The sequence below is a fragment of the Mauremys reevesii genome, linkage group 18, assembly GCF_016161935.1.
Source record: "Mauremys reevesii isolate NIE-2019 linkage group 18, ASM1616193v1, whole genome shotgun sequence".
Taxonomy (NCBI): Eukaryota; Metazoa; Chordata; order Testudines; family Geoemydidae; genus Mauremys; species Mauremys reevesii.
The window spans coordinates 391,228-408,368 of NC_052640.1; the positions used below are offsets into that span (position 1 = coordinate 391,228).

A 17,141-nucleotide genomic window follows, 5' to 3' on the forward strand; every position below is an offset into this window, starting at 1 on the left:
TGGGAAGAAGGAAACTTAAGAATGTACCTCCTCTGTAACATCCTCCATTGCAACAACTACTTTGACTGTTAGGTCAGTCTGCAGCCTCGGAGGACTTTTGAGACCACAAGACCACATAGCAGGAAGTCCTCTGACAACTGCCTCTGACCAGAAGACTATACCCCGTCCTGCTGGGCACAAACCTAGCCACACAACAAACCACATGTGACACCTCCAGGCTTTATTAGTGCAATTCCCATTCAGGAGTAAAGCCACATGCCTACAAGCTCCATCTGATACAAATGAGTTGCGCATATACTTCGTAGCACATCACCTCAGTGCTCAGCTCTTTGTGCAGGCTCCCTACTGACCACAGAGTCCAGTTCAGGAAATGCAATCTGCCCTCTCCATGGGATTGGCTCCAGGTACATGAGAGATCGCCTCTCCCTCCATACCAATGACCTCTTATGACAGCTATGTTCCATTAGAACACTGGAACTGTCAACTCAGCAAAGGGAGGCTTGTGGGCTACGCATGATGCTGAATAGCCAATATCTCATCCTTTGTAGTACTGCTTTTTTAATATAATATTTAAATGTAATAAAGAGAGCACTATATTTTAATTTTGTCATTGTCACACCTAGCCACCTGTGCATGCTTATGAAGTTTAAGAGGAATACCACTACTAATTCAAATTCAAGTATTGCAAATCAAGACTGGGACTGGCTACTGCAAGCTCTGCCCAAGAGAAGGATGCCAGGCAAAGATGGCTGCTCCCAGGCTTTCACAGAAACAAGATGGGTGAACATGAAAAAGCAGACAGGAAACAGAGCCGACACTAGGAATCGTCAAAATGGCAGACAGAAACTTTGTAGGATTATGGTGGGAGGAACAGAGCTGGTGCAACTCTACAATACCTGCACCATCAGTCTACATTAACATGGAAGCAGTCTGAACTGATCCAATCTGTGGGGAAGGTCTTAAAAATTACCTGGATCTGGTGCAATTGTTCTGATATTGGGAATGGCTGCCAGACATTAGAAGCACTTGTGCATGGACACAAAGTGTATGGCAAGTGATCCACATGTTTGACCTAGTTTGGAGGAACATTAATATTTTTTAATGTAGATGGGTCTAGTCAGTGCAAAATATGGGCAAATCACTTAATCACTATACTTTATTATTTCCATTTTACAGATGAGGAAACATGTTGACCATGCTCACGGGGATGCCTGCCTTAATGTTTGCTGAAGTGATGAAGGATGGACAGTGCTAGAAAAGGGTAAAGTATTATTTCCTCTCACATCCCCAGTGAGAAGTTATTATAAATTAACTATGAAACTTGTGTTTTTAATCCTATTTCCAACTCTTTTTCATTATACCTTGAATGCAGCAAAGGAGCAGAAAGGAGGATTTCAATGTCTCAAATGGAACTCCTATTTAGGCTGCACAATGAGCTACAGACGCACGAAGGGTACTTTACCCTAATTTCTGGATCTCTTTCAAACCTAACTAAACTCCACCTGTCTAGCTTTTGTCTTAATTTCCAGTGTGTTTTACAGCAAGAACATTGCACAGCAATCTAAAAAACATTAAAAATTTTATTGAAAACTATGACATACAAATGGTGATTTGGTCCCAACAGAAGACAGACCAGAATGAGATCTTTCATATTTCAAAATAAAGCATCCAGCAAGGATTTTCCCAGTACTGCACCATTTGTGCCATCTCACTTAACATGCAGAACTAACAAAAAAAACTTAAGAATGCTAACAATAGACTGAACTGTAAAGACTGCAGCCGCCCACACCTTAAAATGTTTCCTTGAAGCAAATTTCAGTTCAATTAGCATTCCATTTAGTTTCTGGATGGGAAGCAGTGTTCCCTTTCCCTCATCAATACAAGAAGAGCTTTGAACTGTTTCCCCTTAATATAAAACAGAAAAGACCTCTGAAAACCAAATTAGATGTTTGCTAATTAAAGCTTAACTGCTTTAGATATAAAGTCATCCCGTGGCTTAGGCCAATAAACACATTGCCAATAATCCACTGAGAAATCTCAACTCAAGTGGTAGAGTAGTATTAGGGCTCAGTGGAAACTGCATCAGCAAAGAATTAAAGGAGGAAACATAATCTGAATAGCCACCTTTGGCACACATGTGACATGCAAAGGAGTTAAAACCAGAAATAGACACAGTATCTATACCTTTTTCCTTTGGAAATTCAGATTAAAAAAACCAAGATTTTAAAAATCAAGTAATATTTTTAAGAGGAAAAGAAGAGCCCTACTTGGGTTTCACACTTATCAGCTTTCTAATGTCCTCCATGTTCCTCTGTACCATAATTTTAAGTATTGGCAAGACGGTTCCATTAAACATATGAATATTTCCTTCTTCTCATTCAGTTAATTTAGGACCAGAGCCATCAGATAAGCGCAATCTGAACTCTGAACCTTTTCCAAAGTCATACAAGCTTAGAGCAGATATCTGTTTGGAAGCACTGCAATACCTTCTAACCTCCCAAAGTGGACAATGTCGTCTTCCCTCCAGCTACCATTGTTTTGATTATTTTATACACAGTAACACTGCAGCCTCTCAGATGCTGTGGAATTTAAGTCTGTTTAGTAGGTTAATGACATTCACGTGAGATGTTTTACATACTACATATAAGAGGCTTTCACCAACCTCACACAAAAAATTAGATACAAGAGCAGAAGAAAGCTGCACACATTTGCTCAGTACAGAAATCAAGGTTTCAGATGTCAAGTTATACAACAGTTTCCAGCCTACTTCAATGCTGGTTCAAACTTCAGAATAATTTTAGTGTGTACTTCTTAAACATTTGTTTAAATATTAAACATTAAAGCTCTTTCAGAATCTTCGGCAAGAAGAGCAGGATAGAAAACTGAGTTAACAGAAATGGAACTTCTCTACCTACCCCCAAATGCCCATGTCAGAAAGAATGTCTCCTCTCACATAAAATGCCACTGCCAGACAAAGGAGCAGAAATGCTGACTGCAAATTAAAGCTTTGATATTAAAATACATATGATGGGTTTTTAACTAGAAGAATGTCTCACCACATAAACCATTACGGTGTTGTGCTAAGCAAAGAAGTGTAGATAGTTGCTTTTCCAATAAATCTAAAGCTGCTTTGCTGAGGAGCCACTGCATGGGCTTCCTTCTAGTATGGGGGAAGTCAAGGCGAACAGATTGGGAATTACCATCCTAATACTTTACCCAGAAGAGTATTTTCACGAGGGGAACCTCAGTTCAGATGTTTCCAAGGAAACCTTGAGACTGACTCTTTGTTGACTGAGAAGATTATATGGTTTACTGCATACTGATAAATTTTTGTACTATTTTCTAATAAGTAGCTAACTGGATTCCTTTCCTGCAGTACCATTAGCTGGAATAAATTCCTGCAGTATAAATTAATAATCCAGATGCAATCTGCAACTCCAGAAAAACAGAGTATAGTTTTAATAACACAAGTGTTTCTGGTTTACATAAACCACTAAGTCCAGGTTTACTTAGAGCCAAATTCTGCTCACTCTACTAATGCAAGTAGTGCCACTCAGTTTGAGATTAGTCATGTATGGCAAATAGGATTTGGCCCTTACTGAGACAACATTTACCCAAAGCTGGTAAAGCAGCTCCTCTGTATCGGAGTCACACGTTATCATTTATCAAGATTAAAATCAAAAGGTGTCAGTAAATTCAGCACCAACTGTGTCAGAAATATTACCAAAGGTCATGTCTGGCTTTCCAATCTGATTCAGACCAAGGGAAAACTGCAGCACAAGGTAAAAATGCCAAACCAATCAGCTGAGAACATCCTCTAGGCTTCTGCTTTACTAGCTCAGAGAAAACTGAACATTTTTAACTGGCCCTTAGGCTAAATTTAGTAACCGACTTCCAGCTGAGTCACTGATTTAATTTTCTACCAAAACTAGACCATACGAGTCTACTGTTCAGTTATAACTTGTCTCCCCCTATCACACTGCAGCACAGATAATTTCTATATTTACATTTTAAGGTCAAGCCAAGTAGATGGAGGGATTGTTTTACTTCCTGTAACTAGTGAGAGATATCTTCTCCTTTCAATACATTTGAGTAACCTCTCATGAAGCTAATAGAATGAGCCAAGCATATCCCCCAAAGTCTTAATGGCTCACCAAGAATAAGGGGTAGTCTGAACCACTGTTGCATTCGATCTCTGCATTTCACTCTTTACCAAAGGCAACTAAGAGGACAGGCCTAATAAGCCATTTGGAGAACCTCTTCCTTGCTCAACAGGCCACTGGACTTCTTGTAAAAGATGCTGCTTTTAACAGACTATAAAGCTTTTCTTCAGTCTCCTAAAGTTGCAACTGTCCAACTCCAGATTCTTCTGGTTGTTATCAGAAAACAAAAAAACACCACCAACAACAACAACTTCAGGTCCACACCTCATACCTGGAAGGTAGAGGGAGTCAAAAACCAGCCACTGAAACCTTCAGAAATTCATCATTTCAGCCTGAAATCTGGCTTCTACAATTCCATCTCCTCTTCTACACATCCAGATGTTCCCAAGCTACTATATAGTCCTGGAGACATCACAGTTTGTTGTGCTTCAGAGAATGTTTCAGTTTGTGGTTGGAAGGCGGCTCCAAGACTTGATTGCTTAGCCTGGCACCCTTCTGTCCCCTGCTGCTTGTAGTTTTTAGCAACAGAAACAGATTTCAGTTTGTCTGTGAGGAATTCAGGGAGAGGTTTCCAGAGCACCAGCTCCATGGAGGGACGGCTCCTAGAAGGGATGGAGTCTTAGTTTAATCAAAACTCTTTCAATAACAGCTGTGACAAATGAAAACCACCTAATTTCATCATCCACTTAAGTCACTGTCTGTGGAGAAGTGTCCCGCAAGGCGCATGCATTAGTGTTTTGTCCAATCTTCTGGAGAAAGGAGAAAGTTCCAATTCCTCCTTTCACGGCCTAACAGAAGTTTTTCCTGATTTTCATCATACATTTCCCCTTTCTTAAGTTCATTCCATTATTCTCAATTCTAACCCCATGTACAACAACATGAAATAATAATTCTCTCCCACTGCACCAACCATGAAGCTCACTATTGTTCACCACACTATGAGACCTTTCCCTTGATATGGAAACCTTCATATATGAACAATGGCAGGCTATAAGGTTAGTGAAATTGAGAGAGTATATAACATTATGTATTATAGGGACCATACAGAGTTTTTTGAATACTGCGTACAGATGTGGTCTCCTCATCTCAAAAAAGATACATTGGCATTAGAAAAGGTTCAGAGAAGGGCAACTAAAATGATTAGGGTTTTGGAACGGGTCCCATATGAGGAGAGATTAAAGATGCTAGGACTTTTCAGCTTGGAAAAGAGGAGGAGGGAGGGAATTCTGATAGAGGTATATAAAATCATGAGTAGTGTGGAGAAAGTGAATAAGGAAAAGTTATTTACTTGTTCCCATAATATAAGAACTAGGGGCCACCAAATGAAATTAATGGGTAGCAGGTTTAAAACAAATAAAAGGAAGTTCTTCTTCACGCAGCGCACAGTCAACCTGTGGAACTCCTTGCCTGAGGAGGTTGTGAAGGCTAGGACTAACAGGGTTTAAAAGAGAACTAGATAAATTCATGGAGGTTAAGTCCATTAATGGCTATTAGGCAGGATGGGTAAGGAATGGTGTCCCTAGTCTGTTAGGGTGGAGATGGATGGCAGGAGAGAGATCACTTGATCATTACCTGTTAGGTTCACTCCCTCTGAGGCACCTGGCATTGGCCACTGTTGGTAGACAGGATACTGGACTGGATGGACCTTTGGTCTGACCCAGTACGGCCACTCTTATGTTCTTATGTTAGTCTATATGAATTCAGCATTCTACTGTAAATTGCAAGTACCCTATTTTTAGCAACTACATATAATGCTCTGCTACACGATACAGTACATCACAAACACATTATCAAAGAATCTTCCAACAGTAATGCTATAAAGAATTACAGTTTGAAATCAAGTCTTGCTCAACAGAGGAGAGATGGACTCTGTAGGCAAAACCCTTTTCTCTATTTGGGTATGTTATCTGTGTAGCTCCAACATTTCCTCCAGAACTTACATGGACTCTATTATTTTTTTTGTCAGGACTTGATCAAAATCCCTCCTCAGCCCCTTTTGAAGAGTATCAGACAGGACAAGGGTGGGCAGATTGCTAGTATTCCCATCGGCATGAACATCTTCATCTTCATCAATTATCCTAAGAATGGAGGCAGGAAAGGGGGAAATAATACATCTTATTATTGACCATATCACGGACAAATATGTATACCTACTGCTAATTGAATCCCGTTCAGGGGAGAGTATGCAGTTCAACCACACAATATAAAATTAACATTGAGTTAAGCAGCAATTTCATCTTCTCAGCTCCCTGTAGTTTAGCGTCAAAGATTATTTTCATCTGCTCTGAAAGGTCCTGAATTTTGGTGACCCCATGCTACAGCGGCTGAGAGTACTGATCAGAATGACCCAAAGCTTGACCACTTAGGATGCACTGCAAGAATTGCCTTTTTGGTAAAGCTCTTGTATATACATTTCTAAGAATACCCACAGATGTACCCCAGCAGAACACCTGAAATCCTACAAAAGGGCAAACAGAAGAACCCTGTATGTAGTCCACTATGGACCTCACAGTGCAGATCCAGACAGGTGTTACAAACGTCAGATCTCACATCACAAACTAATCAATTTAAAGGTATAACTCACTGCTATAGAACTTTGTTAACACTGACTTAAGGTTGACCTGCAGCACTGTGTACCCTCCCGGAACACTGAGTGCACCCATATTTAAGCCACTGGTGGGTTGAAGTATAATTTTGAAGTGTTCACTGTAGTTTGTGCGATGAGATGGGGGATACCAACTTTGAAGTTTACTGTGACCGAAAACCATATGACTAAATTTTCTTTAGACCCTTTTTTCCACAAGAGCTACAGTTCTTTGGAAGATGAAACTGGTAAGTGTGAATCCTTGGTTTGTGCAGACTGGATGAATTACTGAAATTTCAATTTTGTTTTCTGTATTTATTTTTCCAAGATCATAATAAAGTTTGTTATTCTTTTGATTGACAACAGTATCCTGTGCTACAGTAGTCGACCTTATACCAGTCCTTATAAAAAGGCCTTCTACTATGAATGCATTTCCTGATGCTCAACAACTCCTTTGACAAGAGTCCCAGCCAGAAAGGATGAATGGTTCACTGGCTACATACTAGCCTAGGACTTGGGAGACCCCAGGTTCAACTCTCAGCTCTGGGGCAAATCACTTACATCTCTCTGTGCCTCAGTCCCACATCTGTAAAATGGAGACATTATCACCTCCCTCCCTGTGTCATGAGAATAAATACATTAAAGACAGGTGTTCAAATAATACAATAATGGGGGTCACAGATGTAAGACAGATAGTCCCACTGTTCCTCACCCATTTCCTGAACATGTGGCATGGGTACATTACCTTTATGCTGCTTCTTGTTACCATCATTCATTCATTCAATCTTTCCTCTCTTAAATTATACTACATTCCTTGACAATACTTAAGTAAAATCTGAGCATGCATGAGGATTTTAGAACACTTTGGAATACAAGATCTCAAACCAGAAGCTTTGCTTTAAGGGCAAATCTTCCAGAAGGAACCCCTAGGTAATGCAGGCAGAAAGCAACTAATGTGCATAACACATTCTAAGCAAGCTGCCAAGGGCAGGACTTTAACTTGTAGTACATGGGTTTTGCTAAGGTGTGGTGGCTACAGGATGTCACCCTGAGCTTCCCAGTTACTATGATGACAGGCTGCCTGCAAAAATTCTGGCTTGCAACTTTCTCTAGCTTGTGCCACACTGTAAATTTAACTTTAACCCTGAATAACTGTAATACATGCATGCGACAAAGTGGGTATTCACCCACGAAAGCTTATGCTCCAAAACGTCTGTTAGTCTATAAGGTGCCACAGGATTCTTTGCTGCTTTTACAGATCCAGACTAACACGGCTACCCCTCTGATACTTGCATCCTCAAAGGGGCAGTGGGTGCCGGGCACTAGCTGAAATCAATCCGGACCCCATAACACCAATTCGAGGAGGATAAGAGGCATAGTTTGAGCCCCCAGTGTGTCAAAATAAAGTTAAGAACTGTAAAATTTTGATTTTTTTTTTGTTTTTTTTGAAGGGGGCTTTATCTTGAGAATGCCTTGCTCACAATTACCTCAAATTTGGACCAGTCATTGTATCCCAGATTCCCATGAGGTAAAGCTCTTATCAAGACAATCCAAGTCACCACGTGGATTTTAGAGCACTTAAAAAAAACCACAGCTGTTAAACAGTAAACTAGTCTCAACCCTACATACAGTGGTGCTGCCACCCTACTACAATAAACTCAGTTATCCCTTAGACAATGCCTATGAATAAAGGGAAAGCTAGGAAAAAATCCACTCTACTCAATCCCTGCGTTTACCTGTCCTCAATTTCCTGAAGCTTCCTGCGGGCAACCTCGCACTGATGTTCCCCCATTGTCTGATCCATATCTTCACAGGGAATTTCTAACAAGCCAGCTTCATGAAGACTACCAATGCACTGCCTTGCTACCTCCCCAGCTGCCTGCTGACCTGCACAGAGAATCTCTTCAGTGCTGGGATTCGGAGAGTAGCGAACAGTTTCAATCAGTCTCTTCTTCTTCACAGGGCAACTAGGAAACCAAGCAAATTTGTAGTTGGCAACAGAGAAATCTCTGACATTGTTAAAAAAAACAAAACTATTAAGATCTTTGTCCGTCACACCTATTTCTACAGAGCTGCATACTTTGTTGAGAAAGAAGAAATTTTAGCTCCTCAAACACAAAAATGCCTTTTCAAGAAAATCAGTATCACACATTCAGTTAGATTTGTATTATACAAACTGGACTGGATTCAAGGTTTCTGTTTATGTTCAGGAAAAAGCAACTGATAATGGTTCCAAACAGTAGTAGTATTGGGAAAGATTCCCTCACCTAAGCACAGTACAATCTTTTGAGCTCTACCCTGGATCACGCACCATCCACCTCCCTCCACCACATAGGACAGAGAGTGAATCAGGCCAAAAGCAAGTCACTGAAGACAAGTTTAACTTACCCATCCACCTCTTCCTCTAGTTTATGCTTCTTTCCACAGCGAAGAGAAACTCTGGAAAGGGAGAATGAACAGTTATTTGACTAACAGTATTTTATACCTTTGATGGAACTGAGCGTGATCAAGAAAATTAAAGCACATGTTGCTGGTGGGTTATGTTCCATGGCTTTCAGTGTGCAGGTCACCTTGATATAATCAGATGAGGGGAAAAACAGAGCCAAAGATGCATTAGTCTAGAAACAAATCTGTTAAATAAAACGAAAACAGTTGGAGTATAAAGGGAAGCAGTTTACCTTCATGAATCTCTTCTTGAAATTAGTTACCTGAATATAATTGAAATAGGGCAATGTTTGGATCATCTGGTAACTAGTCTCAACCATGATGGCCAAAGTAGAAGGTAAGTTCAGATAAGTGTGAAGCATGACATTCTGAACTTGACATGTATTTTTTCTCCCAAAACTAAAGGCAGAACACTCTAAAACAGGGTTTGCTCAGCTGCCTTTTGCTGATTTCCATGACAGTTTCTCTCTCGTACTGTGTTTGTGGGGGAAGGTGGGAAAGGAATAGATGTATTTTTCCTGAAGTATTCCTGTTTCTTGAAGTGAGTGCTTAATTATCATAGAAGATTAGGGTTGGAAGAAACCTCAGGAGGTCATCTAGTCCAACCCACTGCTCAAAGCAGGACCAACACCAACTAATTCATCCCAGGGCTTTGTCAAGCTGGGCCTTAAAAACCTCTAAGGATGGAGATTCCACCACCTCCCTAGCTAACCCATTCCAGTGCTTCACGACCCTTCTAGTGAAACAGTTTTTCCTAATTTCCAACCTAGACCTCCCTCACTTGCTCATTGCTCAGTGCCACCACTGTGAACAGCCTCGCTACATCCTCTTTGGAACCCCCCTTCAGGTAGTTGAAGGCAGCTATCAAATCCCTCCTCACTCTTCTCTTCTGCAGACTAAATAAGCCCAGTTCCTTCAGCCTCCCCTCTTAAGTCATGTGCCCGAGCCCCCTAATCATTTTCGTTGCCCTCCACTGGACTCTCTCCAATTTTTCCACATCCTTTCTGTAGTTGGGGGTGGGGGCCAATCCATACTACTTTAACTTGCTGGCAAGAATACTGTGGGAGACCCTATCAAAAGCTTTGCTGAAGTCAAGATCTATCACATCCACCGCTTTCCCAATATCCACAGAGCCAGTTATCTCATCATAGAAGGCAATCAGGTTAGTCAGGCATGACTTCCCCTTGGTGAATCCATGTTGACTGTTCCTGATCATCTTCCTCTACTCCAAGTGCTTCAAAATGGACTCACTGAGGACCTGCTCCATGATTTTTCCAGGGACTGAGGTGAGGCTGTATTGCCCCAGATTCGCTTTCTTCCCTTTTTTAAAGATGGGCACTGTATTGGTCTTTTTCCAATTGTACAGCTTTAGTCTCTTAACATGGTTTAATGGCACATTAATCAAACTAATCACACAAATGAAAAAATAAAAAAATCTGCAGTGTAATACTGATCTGGATAAACACACTTTTCATCCACATTAAAAAGAACGCAGCAGTCTTCTTTTGTATGGCATTTGAGAAGCAACGGGCTGGGATTATAATTGAATGTTAAGATTCAAAAGCCTTTCTAATGCTTTTAGAGTATCTGTGTGGATCCCTTTGTACCACCACTGTAAGCATGAAAGGGGCAATTGTTCTGTGATACATCGCAGGGTTTGAACCTCAACATGTGGTTGAATGCAGTTCACTGCAGCAAAATCCTGGAACTTAAAGGACTTCCTGGTCATAAAACAATGGCAATAATGGCCCATACCTTACCTCAAATACGCCTATCACTGTGAATTACGCAGCTCAACATCGAGGGCCTATCCATCACAAAGTGCAATTACACCACAATGATCCTGCAGATTCAAAACACTGATGTCCTTGTGCTACAACACACCTGGAGAGCAAAAGCCACCAATCGAACGGAAAGAAAGCAGTAAAAACATTATAGCTTTTAAATCAAGTCCACATTTCAGCATTCAATTATGTAAATGTAAACATCCGTTTGTTCCCCAGACAACTGAGACACACCCTAATCCTACTGGTGGGATAGGAAGTAAGAAAAACAGAAGGAAGGAAACAGGATGGTACAAAATTCTCAATCCCAGTATAATACTGAACAAATTACAAGAACTGAAAAATTAGAGCCTTTATGAAAACTCAGACATTCAGAAAAATATACTATAGATAAGAGCTGCTATCCCCCACCTTTCCCTTGTTTATTTTTGTACTTACTGGGTGCAATTCTGCTGTTGCAATAAGACTGGTGGTTTTTCACTGTTTGTGAAAGAAACTGTTGCAACAGTCAAGCCCTCATTATAGCTTCCAGTTGCAGCTAGGGAGGCAAGGTCCAGGTTACTTTGCAAGTATGAGCTGCTGAGGTCAGAGCCTTCTACTATATTATTTCTGTTCCCTGCCATAACCACCATGGTTTGTTGGGGATATTCATGACCAACAGCTCCAGGCTGGGATTCAGTCTGTATGATTCCAGATTGGAAGGTACTGTCAGGAAGAGTTGCTGGAGCCCGTGGTAACTCCACAGGAGGAACTCCTTGAAAGGATCTGCCCAAGGTTGCCATTTTCATCTGTACCTGCGGGAAAAGACAAACCAACCCAGAACACTGTGACTATAAGCAAACATGTTGCATAAGCATCAGTGAGGAAAAGGCCAGGTCTATAATCAGAGATTTTGCTGGCATGGCCTTGTTGGTTAGGGTACGATTTTGTTTTAATAATAAAATTACGTCAGTAAGAACCCTAGTGTGGATGCTGTTATACAGGCAAAACAGTTCTTCTGCTGGTATCATTTACTAGTTTCTTCAACAAACTAAGGTTATGTGTACACTTAAAATGCTACAATTGCACAGCTGCAGCTGTGCCACTTTATCACTTCAGTGCAGACACTCACTACAGCACTGTAGTTAATTAACCTCCCAGAGAGAAGATAGCTAAGTCAATGGAAGAATTCTTCCCTTGACATACCACTGTCTGTAAGGGGGGGGGGGGGCCGCGGGGAGGGAGGAGGTCACTTCAACTATGTCACTCACAGGTGTGGATTTTTCACACACCTAAGTTAAGTCGACCCAGCTATGTCACTTTTCAGTGTAGATATGGTCTAACTGTAGACAACTACTACAGAAATAGGAGGGGTTCTCCACTCGCTGTAGGTCATCTACCTCCCTCAGAGATGGGAGCTAGATCAAGGGAAGGATTCTTCTGCTGACCTGGTGCTATCTACAACAGGGGTTAAGTCTGCTTAACTATGGCTATGTCTACACTATGCAGCTTATAGCGACGCAGCTGTGCCGCAAAGACACCACTGTCTGTCAGCAGGAGAGAGCTCTCCTGCTGACAAAAAGTTTCCACCCCCAACAAGAGGTGTTAGCATTGCCGGCAGGAGCAACAAAGCACTGTTCACACCAGCGCTTGTCCCTGACAACACTTTTGTCGTGTGTGTGTGTGTGTGTGTGTGTGTGTGTGTTAACATCTTTGAAGGACAAAAGTTGTGTCTTTCAATTGCCAGTGTAAACAGAGCGTAAGGAGATTTCTACACTGGCACTTAATCGGCAAAACTTCTGTCATTCAGGTATGTTTAAAAAAACACCCCCACGAATGACAAAAGCTTCACCGATGAAAACCGCCGGTGTGAACAGGGCTTTGTCAGCACTGTTCATGACATGTCACTAAAAGCTGCAGAGTGTAGCCATAGCCAAAGGGTCTGTCTTCACTACCAATGTTAAAACGCAGCCACACCAACACTTTAACTTGGCTGTGTAGTTGCGGCACCAGTGCTGGGAGAGAGTTCTCCCAGCGCTGTACAAAACCCACCCCCATGAGCGCGACTCCCAGCACTGGTGCACTGTCTACACTGCCACTTTACAGCACTGAAACTTGCATCGCTCGGGGTGTGTTTTTTCACACCCCTGAGTAAGGCATTTTCAGCGCTGTAAAGTGGCAGTGTAGACAAGACCTAAGTCTCTCAAGGGTGTGGATTTTTCATGCCCCTGAGAGATGTAGCTATGCCGATGTAAGCTACAGTTCCATGCAGACCGGCCCTAAGTGATACTGGCAAAAGCATTTTCTGCCAGCATAACTGAGTCTATGCTAGGGCTTTTGTCAGTATAAGAATGTCATTTTAAAAAATACAAAAAAATCACCCACACATGTGAAATTACATTTCTGGCAAAAGTTTCTAGTGTAGACCAGACCTAAGAGACCCACTGTAAAGAGGTTTAATGCCAGCTGCAGTTTACAGCAGTAATATACACAAAACAAATGCAGACTCTCACTGGAACGATCTCCAGCAAATGACACAGAAAAGGTGCTCTGGAGCGTAGGAGGGCGCAACAGCAACAGCAAATAATGGCATGGCATTACTTACTCCAGAGTTTAAAACCCATTTCAGAAACACTGGTGGTACTAAGATAGACCTTGAATGAGGTTCCTCAACTAGGGTGACCAAATGTCCTGATTTTAGAGGGACAGTCACAAGTTTTGGGTCTTTTTCTTATATAGGCTCCTATTACCCCTCCACCCCCATCCCAATTTTTCACATTTGCTGTCCGGTCACCCTACCCTCACCATTCCCTGTACAAGCAATAGTCCAGTCTAAGGCCACTGCCCCAATCGCCACAAAACAAGTTGCAATAAAAAGGGCTTAGAGCCACCTTGCCTCATCATAAGACATAATTGCAATGGGAAAATTCTCAATTTACAGGAAATGGTAAATTAGCATTTTTCCCATCACAGTGTGGACTGCAGATCATTTAAAATTTCAGATTTTTATACCTGGAACTCAACTGACTGAAACAATGTTTTAATTGGCTTACAAAATTAAACTGGTAACATGCTATACCTCTGCGGTGTCTTCAGGTGTATTCCACTAATGTTTTAATAAAAAGGAAAAAAAATTGCAAAAAACCAAAAAAATCTCCCCAAGCCCATCCTCTCCCCATCAACCTGCTTCACACTATAAACAGCAGTAATCCGCCCTAATGTCACCGCATTACCTCTCACTATGGCCTGCTCCCTGCACCCAACCCTCCTCCCTCCCCACACCTCACATCCCCCCCAACATCCTCTCTCCCCATTCCCTCCACACCCAGTCCCCTACCCACCACAAATCCCCCACACCCAATCCTCTCCAACATCCCCATTCCTCTCCCCAACCTGCACACCCAACCCCCCACATCCTCTCCCCATTCCCCACACCCAGTCCCCTCCCCATAAATCCTCCACACCAAATCCTCATCATCCCCCACACCCAGTCCCCTCCCCCCACATCCTCTCCCCATTCCCCCCACACCCAGTCCCCTCCACCCACAAATCCCCCACACCCAATCCTCTCCCCCAACATCCCCATTCCTCACCCCATACCGCACACCCAACCCCACATCCTCCCCACAAATCCCCACACCCAGTCCCTCCCCACAAATCCCCACACCCAGTCCTCCCCCACATCCTCTCCCATTCCCCACACCCAGTCCCCTCCCCACAAATCCCCACACCCAGTCCCTCCCCAACATCCCCATTCCTCACCCCATACCGCACACCCAACCCCCACATCCTCCCCACAAATCCCCACACCCAGTCCCCTCCCCACATCCTCTCCCCATTCCCCACACCCAGTCCCCCCCCACAAATCCCCACACCCAGTCCCTCCCCAACATCCCCATTCCTCACCCCATACCGCACACCCAACCCCCCACATCCTCCCCCATAAATCCCCACACCAAATCCTCTCCCCATAAATACCCCACACCCAGTCCTCCCCACATCCTCTCCCCATTCCCCACACCCAGTCCTCCCCCCCACAAATCCCCACACCCAGTCCCTCCCCAACATCCCCATTCCTCACCCCATACCGCACACCCAACCCCCAAATCCTCCCCACATTCCCCCCCCACGCTTCCCACATGTCCCCGGGCCCCTCCCCAGCAACCTGCTCCCCCCCGGCCCCCCCGGCAGGATCCCGGCCGCTCCCTTCCCCACACAGGCCCGGGCGCTCTGTCACTCCCCAGCCGCGCACCCCGCGCCGGACTCACCCCAGGCCGGCCCGCTCCTTTCCAGGCCTTTCTCCGCAGCCGGAGAGGACGCACAGCGGGCGCGGGATGCTGGGAGTCGTAGTTCCGGTGGGAGGGGTGTGGCTGAAGCTGGGGCATGCTGGGAGTCGTAGTTCCGGTGGGGGGGAACGGACGAAGCTGGGGCATGCTGGGAGTCGTAGTTCCGGTGGGGGGGAACGGACGAAGCTGGGGCATGCTGGGAGTTGTAGTTCCGGTGGGGGGGAACGGACGAAGCTGGGGCATGCTGGGAGTTGTAGTTCCGGGGTGTGTATTCGCACCCATGTGCATACTGGGGCATGCTGGGAGTCAGGGCCGTCCTTAGCATTTATGGGGCCCTAGGCAGTATTACTAAACTGGTGCCCCTGTGCTGGATGGCAGCCCGGGCTCACAGCCTGGGGGCGGGAGGGACGAGGCAGCAAAGGATACCGAGCTGCCCGGCCTGCCTCACGGCAACGGAGAGTCATAGTTCCCCGCAGAAACCCCCGCACCCTCTCCCTCGTGCAGCATGCGTGGCGCCGGCACATTCAGCTCTGTGAATATGGCCCTGTCTAAGGAGACTGCAGCGCGCGCTGGGCGTGCAGGAGCAAATCCACTGTTACCTGCTGTCATAGGCAGTGGGTGAAGCTGCCACCTGGGGAGGCCAGCTCCGCAACCCACCTATTCTGCCTGTGACCCTGCCCCGCCTATACTCCACTCCTGCCCTGTCCCAGGCCCTGCCCCCACACTGCCGAGGCCCCACCCACTCCCCACTGTCTCCCTCCTCTCTTCCCTCCCCCTTCCTGATCATCCCCTTCCAGCCAAATCCCTGAACACAAATGAAGCAAATGACATTTGAAAAAAAAACCACTCTTCTGCAATTTCTTTCTAAAGAAAATGGAGCATGTTTTCCACTGCATGCCAGATGGTGAAGACTGGACATGCAGAAGGTACCTAATTAAAAGCGCTGAACTTGGGAATAAAAAATGTCAGTCACAGGTTTTTTGATAGATACCCTGAGGTTTGTCAGGGATTTATTTGCAAAATCTTTGTAGTAAGGGCAAGTCAGCTGTCTTGCTGAATACAACATTAAATATTATGGAATATATGATGCAGCTCTTCTCTGTTTTACATTTTCTTAATCAGTATTTCTAAGATGATTTAATATTTTAAATGTACTCTTAAGCCTTCATAAAGTAATAATTCCAGATTACTACATATTTAACTCACTGAAACAAAGACATTATTTTAAATTAATCAGTCACAGAGGTTTAGTGTGTTCATAACAATGTTCATTGCTTTTAGAAAAAGGGAGGGAACACTAATTTACTTTGTGTGATCTCCATAACAATAGACATGTTTGTGAAATTTCACCAACTTTAAAAAGTATCAGCAAAGAGTCCTGTGGCACCTTATAGACTAACAGACGTATTGGAGCATGAGCTTTCGTGGGTGAATACCCACATCTGACGAAGTGAGTATTCACCCACGAAAGCTCATGCTCAAATACGTCTTTTAGTCTATAAGTTGCCACAGGACTCTTTGCTGCTTTTACAGATCCAGACTAACACGGCTACCCTTCTGATACTTTAAAAATATGTTTCCATAGATTTTAGGCATAACAAAGGATTTTATAATGACTAATGTACTGATTTTGCTAGAGGGTTCTCTTAAAACTAGTTCATCAAATAGTCAGAAGTAAAGAAAGGGAAACTCGTTTGTCCAGCTATCTGGCAAAAAGGAGTGTTGTCCCTTTGAGGGACAGGTGGTGGTGGCACCAGTACCTATCTCTCTGTGACGGATCCCCCCCCCCTTTCTGGGGTGCCACCTGATGTACTGGAGTCCTACTGATCCCTCCCGTTCCACCAACCTGGTTTCCCTCACCCTGTCCTGCTGAGTCAGGCCCTTGAGCCTCCTCTAGCAC

The 17,141-nt window shown here is 43.7% G+C and overlaps 1 protein-coding gene across 4 annotated transcripts in view; it reads right to left on the minus strand.

Moving 5' to 3' along the window:
* CCDC117 (coiled-coil domain containing 117) overlaps positions 1-15,329 on the minus strand; it is a 36,517-nt gene extending 21,188 nt beyond the window's left edge. Inside the window, exons 1-6 of one of the 4 annotated variants that reach the window (XM_039505815.1) lie at positions 15,224-15,329; positions 11,415-11,770; positions 9,136-9,186; positions 8,484-8,714; positions 6,104-6,241; positions 1,563-4,765 (exon numbers count right to left, since the gene is read on the minus strand). In XM_039505815.1, the coding sequence (XP_039361749.1) occupies positions 4,510-4,765; positions 6,104-6,241; positions 8,484-8,714; positions 9,136-9,186; positions 11,415-11,764 (1,026 nt within the window). In that variant the 5' untranslated portion in view covers positions 11,765-11,770; positions 15,224-15,329 and the 3' untranslated portion in view covers positions 1,563-4,509. Of the gene's footprint in view, positions 1-1,562; positions 4,766-6,103; positions 6,242-8,483; positions 8,715-9,135; positions 9,187-10,952; positions 11,077-11,414; positions 11,771-14,034; positions 14,209-15,223 lie in introns of those variants that run through there. The other 3 variants (XM_039505816.1, XM_039505818.1, XM_039505817.1) reach the window with 3 other exon arrangements.
* Between the last annotated feature and the right edge of the window lie 1,812 nt (positions 15,330-17,141).